Below are 9,439 nucleotides of genomic sequence, written 5' to 3' on the forward strand. Positions count from 1 at the left end.
AACACACTCCCACTCTCCCACGTGTCGCAAAACTAATTTTCTGGTGAGAAGCGCCAAAATGCGAACGGAAAATGCGGCTTCCATAAAAGCTGCCATATCCAAATTTACTTTACGTTGTGGTAGAGAGGTGCGCTTATACATGCAATATAGACATTTATTTATCACCGACACATCTGTGTTACTTCTGCACCGGCAAATCAAAGGAGGGGAGGCCGGAGGATAACAGATCAAATGTCCCGGCAGCGAAGTGTCTTCTATTGCACCGTAACGCAGAAGGAAACGATATTCGAGGAGTTTATGTCCAGAAATTTGCAATGAATGTACCTAGTCAGTTTTCCCCTCGAAAAGTAATCTCTCTCTCTCTCTCTCTCTCTCTCTCTCTCTCTCTCTCTCTCTCTCTCTCTCTCTCTCTCTCTCTCTCTCTCTCCTCTCTCTCTCTCTCTCTCTCTCTCTCTCTCCTCTCTCTCTCTCTCTCTCTCTCTCTCTCTCTCTCTCTCTCTCTCTCTCTCTCTCTCTCTCTCTCTCTCTCTCTCTCTCTCTCTCTCTCTCTCTCTCTCTCTCTCTCTCTCTCTCTCTCTCTCTCTCTCTCTCTCTCTCTCTCTCTCTCTCTCTCTCTCTCTCTCTCTCTCTCTCTCTCTCTCTCTCTCTCTCTCTCTCTCTCTCTCTCTCTCTCTCTCTCTCTCTCTCTCTCTCTCTCTCTCTCTCTCTCTCTCTCTCTCTCTCTCTCTCTCTCTCTCTCTCTCTCTCTCTCTCTCTCTCTCTCTCTCTCTCTCTCTCTCTCTCTCTCTCTCTCTCTCTCTCTCTCTCTCTCTCTCTCTCTCTCTCTCTCTCTCTCTCTCTCTCTCTCTCTCTCTCTCTCTCTCTCTCTCTCTCTCTCTCTCTCTCTCTCTCTCTCTCTCTCTCTCTCTCTCTCTCTCTCTCTCTCTCTCTCTCTCTCTCTCTCTCTCTCTCTCTCTCTCTCTCTCTCTCTCTCTCTCTCTCTCTCTCTCTCTCTCTCTCTCTCTCTCTCTCTCTCTCTCTCTCTCTCTCTCTCTCTCTCTCTCTCTCTCTCTCTCTCTCTCTCTCTCTCTCTCTCTCTCTCTCTCATCATTTGCGATATATTCTATGGGACGGCTCCCTACCAATTAAAACACTTAAGCATTCCATACTTTTTTCAGTTATGTATTATCAAATATAGGTAAATAGAAAGTCACGCACAAGGATGAATATTGACTAGTGTAAATATAGCTATGTTGTAATCCTAGCAGCAAGAGGAGAATGAGATGCGGTAGGTATGAGCACAACTTGTACTACCAAGGTGTGACCCGTAAGGCACACTTGGCTGAACTTCTCAGAAGTTCTCAACAATTCAATGAGCAATAAGTCAGTCACACATGTCATGTCATGTCATGATAAATAACAGCATGAAACAGTTTAAATCCGCGAAGCCAAGAGCGAACGTAACAGGCATACAGTATAAAAGGCCATGGAAATTTTCACAAAGTCAAAATCGTCAAATCCGAGACTATCGGTAACCGGTTTCAGGTTAATTGCATCTATCACTCACGACTTTTCCACACGATCTTTCTCTAACAAATTTTGCAAGCCCTTCGTGCACCAAGTATTTGTTGATTCCAGTCGAGCCCGACACTAGTATTGACATCACCCCCAACTGAGTCAGGTCCCTAATATTGACGCCATCATCATCGAAGAACAGCATATCTGACAACGGTATCTTCGACACCTTGTGAATCCGCGAGAAATGTCTCTTCTTGCATCCCGGATATATCTCCACGTATTTGAAGTACTTCCTCCAACCGAACAGTGCCATCAGCTGCTTGCAGCTGGACTTGTCACCCGATCGTGATGCGACTGCCATGAGATACCCCTGGGCATGACACTCCTCTAACACTGCTGACGACTCGGGAAACGGGTGGAGCTCTCTTCCGGAGGAGTCGAAAACCGTTCCGTTCCGCTCGTGAAATGGCGGCCGATGGTGGGTGCCGGCGATGGATGGCCAGAGGGTCAGGTCAAGGTCAAAGACGAGCAGCTTGGGCCGGGCAGAGGCGGCAGGTCCCGGATGCTCGGAGGCCATTCGACTCCGGCTGAAACAAACGGTGAACTGTTGGCCAGCCGTCCGTCCACAGATGAGCCGCCGTGCTTATCAACACTTATGATACGTTGCCTCCGCATGTCAATAAGTCAGATCCAGGTCATTCGAGGTCAGATCACCAGGCATCGTGACGTTAATTCGAGAAAAAGTTCTTCATTACACTGGCTCAGCGATTGCTTTGAAAATTAGAGAATTGATATATGTTAAAATTAATGTTTGAGTCACGGATCAAAATGTTGCGTCCTTACCCTACTTTTTACGCGTGGGGCAATCATAAATAAATAATATAGGTCACAAAACGTTGCGAGCAGTTTTACTATTATAACTTTTGATAGACAAGCTTCAACAACAGACACATGGAATGTGTCCAGCTGACAGCTCACTATACGATACGGCCTACGGATCGACTGATACGCATCAAGCCCTTTTCCCGGTCAGGTCATGGCCTTGAGTCTTGGCTTTCAGTCAACTTTGCAAGCTGCCACTTTTCGACGAGAAAAAAAAAACAACGGCGGTGAACCCAAAGATATTCAAGCTTTGAAAAACAAAGATTTGAAGAAAAAAAAATCCGCAAAAGGATATTTTTAAGACTGAAAGTTGTGTCTTCCATATATCACCATGTGACTAAGGAGCCGATATAGGTGGGGTGGGGGTGGGGGTATGACGTGAAATCGTTCTCTCCCAACCTCGATGTGCTTCTGTCAGACCGCTCAAGGCTATAGAACTCCGCTGGGACCGCTGTCTTTTCACAGCGCGGTTTGAAAATGGATACTCAGCCGCCAGTGCGCTCGAGTCGCATAGATGAGCCACGAGCCTTTCAAAACAAATGACTTTCAGTGGAGAGAATTACAATGAATTTAATGACCCTCAGTGTCACCCACACACGGTAAATAACAAGCTTCTGGTAAGTCGTGATCAATAACAACAACACGACGCATCGTTTCGAGAGCATTTCACGTCTTAAATTTCGTCTTCTGCCTCTCGCCGTTTCCTGGCAAACTCGGCCAAGCCTTCCCTGATAACTTGCATCGTGATTCCGGTGCTCTCTGAAACTAGTACTGAAACAACTCCAAGCTGAGTTAGCTCCCGGATATTCTGCTCTTCATCATCGAAAAATAGCATTTCAGACAGAGGAATATTTGACTGTTTCTTGATCTCATTGAAGTGTGCCATTTTGGAGCCGGGATAGATCTCCATAAACTTCAGATACTTTTCCCAGCCGAACAGCGCAATTAGTTGTCTGGCATCCCGCTGTTTCCACGTTCGTGAGGCCGTGGCCATAAGGTAGCCCTCAGAGTGAAGCCAGTCCATCACAGCGAGGACCTCGGGGTACGGCACCACCTTCTTCCCCTTCTGGTCGAAGACATCCCCGTTGCTCTTGTGCAACGGCGGCACCACATGCGTGTCCAGCCAGAACGGCCACAGAGTGCTGTCCAGGTCGAATACGATCAGCTTTGGCCGAGCGTCTGCCACAGACCGAGGCGCCTCTTCAGTGGTTTGGGAGAGGCAGACATTGATGAAGGCCAGTAATGAAAATGTCGCGACATAAAGTACATTCATCTTCAATGAGCAATTAATTTTGCACCGTTTTACTGCATTTTACTTGCAACGTCTTGCCATTTTGCACCGTTTTACTGTGTAGGTACCAAATATTTCAAGCGTAAAGGATGTATACTACAGTACACACTGTTGATTTTGATTTTTTCTACGTTCTAATGAATAGTCAAGTCTTATCTGTAAGTCCCAAACCGGATAATTTAACAAGTCGAAGCTAAAAACAGAACCTATGTGCGAACTAGAATTTACAGTGAATGAAAAAAATGCGATATAATGATGAAATGAAAACGTTTTGGGCTTAGAACGTGACTTTATCAAACCATTGGGCGCAAACAGCAGCCCTAGGTTCAATAACATTACACATGTTAACTGCTAGCGTGCAAAAAGCATAAATTAGCTGTCAACGCTTTTACGTAGATAACACAGAAAAGAATTCAAAACACTAGTTATTTCAAGAAAATAGTATGTGCTTAACACACCACTGCTTATCATTTCGGCTGAACTCAGATTTGGCGCCATATCTTGGCGTTCTTACTTCTAGAAACTCAGTCTGACCAATGTGTGTTGTGGACTGGAATGCACTGGTGAGGCCGACCTTTGTCGGTGGGTGGATGAATTATGAATATATAACCAGGGATGCGGAGCCGTGGAAATTTCGGACGGCTCCGGCTCCGGCTCCGGAGAAAAAAATCGGCTCCGGCTCCGGCTCCGGCTCCGGTTGAAATGTCATGGCGGCTCCGGCTCCGGCTTCGGCTCCGAGTAAAATGATCCGGCTCCGGCGGCTCCGGCTGTGGCTTCTACTCAGTACATCCCCTATGCGATCAATTAAATACGAGTGGAAGAAAAAAGGCGATGGGATTGGTACACGTTGCTTCTGTATTTGTATAACAAGGCTATTTTGAATACCACATTGTTTTACGCCTTGTACTGTCAAACCGAACTAGGTAAATAATTGTTTCCTCTTAAGAAAAGGAGCCGGAGTCGCCCCTTTTTTGGCGGCTCCGGCTCCGGCTCCGGCTCCGGGCTATATTGTTTCACGGCTCCGGCTCCGGCTCCGGCTCCGGGCAAAATATGCCGGCTCCGGAGGCTCCGGTTCCGGCTCCGGCTCCGGCTCCGCATCCCTGTATATAACAATTCATTCAGATTTCCGCAATTTTCTCGACATGCCTGCTCGGTTTGCGTACGGTGTTAGTACTATGGGTACTATGCAGAATATCACATATCACAATCTTCCACGACAAATAAGACTTTCACAAGCGCAAAACGAAGCTCCCTGTCGATGCAAAGACTTGGAGAATGTATCACTTGTTATTTTTGGATAAACATGGATAAACAAAACCGATTCGAAATGTCCATGATACGGATTCTCATCCACGAGGAGGAAACATTGAAACCGCAACAATTACGCGTATCGTTGCTGCAGAGCCTTCTCAATTATCAATGACTGCCACATCAAAAACTGCAGTCACAAAAATGAGGCTTCGTGGTTCGTAGTACAGCACCGGCGGGTGAAAGGCATCATACATACTGGGAGTTGGATTTGAAATTCCCGAGACGCATTACGCTATAATTAACTAGCATTGTGATACCGGATACGGCATAAAAGAAAAAAATAGAAACACTTTAACAAATTACCTTCAAGTAGGTATTATAAATGTACACAGTATGTACAGTCCACAGCAGAAGTAATGTGGGGTTTCAGTCATGGGTATGTTCTGCTTCTGAAGCTTAGGAACGATTAACCAGACTACAATGAAACTTTGAATGTAGCTTATATGTATTGTCACCCTTGCAGCAGCAACTTTAGCTATTGACATCTTCTTTTCGATCACTCCGCATTAAACAATCGCCAGTCAAACCCAACCGTTGAGATTGGTAAAACCCTACATTACTTTAGCGGTGGGCTGTACATGTAACAATGTGCTCAGACACATGATTGCAAGACACGCAAGGACAAAACAAAAACTAACATTTTGTGAGAAGAACATTTAGTGAGAAGAACACTCACGGTTTATTAGGAGGCATCTATCCAAGCAAAAGCATAAATAACTTGAATGAAGACAATGAAAAACGTCATACATAGTTGAAAGTTCTAGTGTTCTACAACATCCTATCATTTCTCTACCCCGACCCGTCTTTGTTTGGCGAACTGAGCCAGACCCTGCTCCACGAGTTTCCGCGTAACCCCTGAGTGTGGCACTAGCACCGAGACGACTCCCACTTCCTTCAGATCTCGAATGTTCCGCCCCTCGTCATCGAAGAAAATCATCTCCGAGTACTCCAGCCCCGACTCAGCTCGGAACCGCGAGAAGTGCTTCTTCTTGCAGCCCGGGTAGATCTCCGCATACTTGAAGTACTTCTCCCAGCCGAACAGTTTGACCAGCTGCTTGGCCCCGCGGATCTCGCCGGTTCGCGACGCGGCTGCGATGATGTAGCCCTCGTCGTGGAGCCACTGCAGCACGTCCGGCACCTCCGGGAACGCCCTCACTTTCTCGTTGAACGAGTCGAACACATCGCCACCCTTCTTGTGAAATGGAGGCGTTACATGTGTGTCCACCCAGAATGGCCACAGGGTGTAGTCGAGATCAAATACTACCAGCTTAGGTCTGGGTGTATCAGAGCTATTCGATGCCATTGCTATTATTCTGTAATGAACAGAAAATAGGAATTAAAAATGGCCCTGACAAATGATAAGAAGTGATGCTATAAAAAAGTTATAGTATTTAACATCAAATATGGTAATTGCAGATTACTTCAAAAGGTTCCAAGTTCCAATAAGTGCAATGATCAATATGCTTGAATTATACTGGAGTACTTCACTTCTGTAATGTCTTTAAGAAACTATGGAGGAGTGAGCATTGTATGCTGTGTATAGGTCTCCACCACTCAACAGCTATGCATTAATTTTTAGATAAGATTACTAGATTAGATGTGGTAGATCTTGCCAGTTCAATGTAATAAATTCATATATCAGTCGGGCGCACTGTGGTATCTCCGATTCATTTATGGAGACGTTTCTATTATTGGAAACGTTTCCAATTTTGACTACTCTTCTGTTCCAAAAATGGAAACGCTCGTTCCATAAATAGAAACGCTAACATCTCCGCACATATTTTCTTGCCAAGGGTGGCTGGATTTGATGTATAACCACTGTTTCGCGTAAAACAAGCACAGATACACCAAAAGCACTTGTCTTCTTGCATGGAAAGCTGTCGTATGCATTCAAATTCACCACTTCAAAATGCTCCTGAATCGTATCCATTTATGGAGACTTAGTTTCCAAAAATGGAAACGCCGATGTTCCAAAAATAGAAACGCTGAAGTTAAAATGTGTGCAAACTTAGCTTAAATGTGTTTTTAAAATTCACATGCAACTAAAAATTTGATGTTTTGGGACTGGTTTATCATCTCGGCTCTCGGCAGTTACCTTGGACGTCAGGTTCCATAATAATACATTACGCGCCACAACTTAAGCACGTCCAAAATTCAACTAAAACTAAGATTTCCCAGAAACTACTGGACAAATGTGGTCCAAAGTGGGCAATACATAAAGCGTAGATATCATTTCAATATATAAAATTGATATCAATGTTACACATGAGCTAGAATGAATAAATTCATCGTCAGAATACAACGGTATTTGGTGTGACGACAGTGCAGACCTTATTTCCATCCTGCTTTTTACGTATTTGCACGGAGATTTACGTTGATCCGAGCCTACGATCATATTCAGCACATTTGAAATATCATAAAATGCCCACTAAAGTCTCCAAATAGGGCTTTGCAACAACTTTCATGCGATTTAATCACAGATTGACGACCACCAGGCCGCTGGTACACCGGAAAATGCAGCGTGAAAATGAATGAAAAACTGAAGTTCCCGGTGATGTTGTTGTTCCAATCAATGGGCCAGCCTTTCAGTAGTCTGTTAAAAACGTTATTTTTTGTTCAAAACATTCATAAATGTTATTATTTTCGATTAGAAAAACGTGTGAATTTTTTTATCACGTCAACATGTTATAAGCATCGCCTCGTTCGTCAACTTTCGGTTTTCTGATCGGAAAGTCGGAGAACAGGAACATAAACTAGAATGCTGGCTGTCGATTGGTGGCATCCTGCGCATGCCAAATTGCACCAATCAATGCCCAGTTTGCTTTAAAGGTAGCGATGCACACAGCGTCTCCATTTATGGAACAGACCGTTTCTATTTTTGGAAACGGCGTATCCATTTTTGGAACATCGTTCCAAAAATGGAAACGTTTCCATAAATGGATCGGAAATACCACAGTGTGCCCGACTTTTATATGCTGCTACCAATATCACTTATCAGTTGCCCAGCAGTGCCACTCCCTCTACCGGCGGGCTCTATCCATATCCAAGCAACATACTCGAGTAAACCTTATAAGTTATAGTTACACCCAAGTCCCAAAGAAACATAACATTGCAAGTTGCTGCAATCCTAAGTCCTAACTAAGGATTGAAATGCAGCATAATAGGTGCTAGTTAGGTAGGTGTTAGGCAGTGTTAGGTGAGGTTAGCAAGACAATGTAGGTAAAAGGATGTGTTTTTCAAGCAAGGTGTGATTGACTTCTGAGGTGGAGATGACAGGTCATACCACACAATTGCAAAATTTGTGCCAAGGAGAAATGAATCAAATAGCTAACCAGTTAAAAAAATATCTGATAATTCTATCAAAATATGTTAAAAGGGCATTACAAATGTTCCTCTGCCTGAAACTGAAACACTTGATGGGCTCAGACTCCTAAATCCTGTGTCAATGTTACAACCCTAAAGCAAACCTCAGGCAAGTTTCAAAAATAACTTGACTAATTAGATTTCTATTAGTTACCTAATCCATGCACTGGCCTACATTCATGTACTGGCTGCAGGCTGCGGCATTTCAATTTGGCTCATAGTTGTAAGCAGATCCAAAACTTTAACTCAATTATTTATATCGAGCTTTTGACTAGGTTATCATGAATCATTTATAGTGGCGATACTTGCGATTGATGCGGGTAGAATTATAATTGCATTTAAAATAGGCTCTCGCAAGCGATTTCCTGAATGTGGAAAGAGTCTGTTTCAGCCATTACACTGATTGAATGATAAGTTGATACGCACTTTCTGTGATTCAGGAAGTGATATTTTCCGGTATTTCTCCAGTAACACCTTGGTAACACCCAAGGCAGTATATACGTAACATCTGTGTATTCACATTCCTGGCAAACATTATAGAGTTCAGTGCTGGCAAAGCAGCTAAACGTCTCAGCTGCGCAACAATCGTATCAAAACATTGATTCCAAAAAATATGGCAGCCCTCAATGAGAGAAGGAAATCCTTCATGTTTGTGAGGAGCGTGAGGAGTTCCCTGTGCGGGCTACCTACCATCACAGCTACCATGGAGATTATGCGGCAAAGCGAGATTATGCCATTGATCTCATCACTGCATGCAACGATACATCATCTATGATAGGGATGGGGTCGGCACGCGGCAATCAAGAGTGCGGGCCGAATATTACAGAACGGAAACAGTCGGCAGGCCGGATTCCAATAGGAATGTAAGATAAGCAGTACCTAAGCACTCCAAGCGTCTGCATCGGCCCAGGTTCCCGCCTCCCGGCTCAGTGTCCAGTAGTGACTCTGACGCGAATTGGTCATTCGCATGATCCGGCATCTGCCACCCCTACCCCCCTAAAACTGGCCTAAACCTTCGACTACAGCCTACAGGTTCGCGAGAGCACAGCTAAGCACATGCCTATAGGTATGTGGAAAACGTATACGAATGTAAAA

General features: G+C 44.5%; 1 protein-coding gene across 2 annotated transcripts; it reads right to left on the bottom strand.

Annotated features, from left to right (window-relative positions):
- Positions 1 to 1,138: 1,138 nt before the first annotated feature.
- On the bottom strand, positions 1,139 to 8,873 carry LOC122390355 (magnesium-dependent phosphatase 1-like). 2 transcript variants are annotated; one of them, XR_006258137.1, is made up of 2 exons: positions 8,771 to 8,873; positions 1,139 to 2,084 (listed from the first exon to the last, which is right to left on the bottom strand). XR_006258137.1 is itself a non-coding variant. In XM_043383233.1 (2 exons), exon 2 carries the CDS (start codon positions 6,282 to 6,284, stop codon positions 5,763 to 5,765), a length of 522 nt encoding a protein of 173 aa, XP_043239168.1. In that variant the 5' UTR covers positions 6,285 to 6,294; positions 8,771 to 8,871; the 3' UTR covers positions 4,944 to 5,762. The 2 variants fall into 2 exon arrangements, 1 of the variants encoding a protein (XP_043239168.1); XM_043383233.1 differs by lacking the exon at positions 1,139 to 2,084 and adding an exon at positions 4,944 to 6,294 and having other exon boundaries at positions 8,771 to 8,871.
- Between the last annotated feature and the right edge of the window lie 566 nt (positions 8,874 to 9,439).

The sequence above is a fragment of the Amphibalanus amphitrite genome, unplaced genomic scaffold, assembly GCF_019059575.1.
Source record: "Amphibalanus amphitrite isolate SeventyFive unplaced genomic scaffold, NRLGWU_Aamphi_draft 000392F_arrow, whole genome shotgun sequence".
NCBI lineage: Eukaryota > Metazoa > Arthropoda > Thecostraca > Balanomorpha > Balanidae > Amphibalanus > Amphibalanus amphitrite.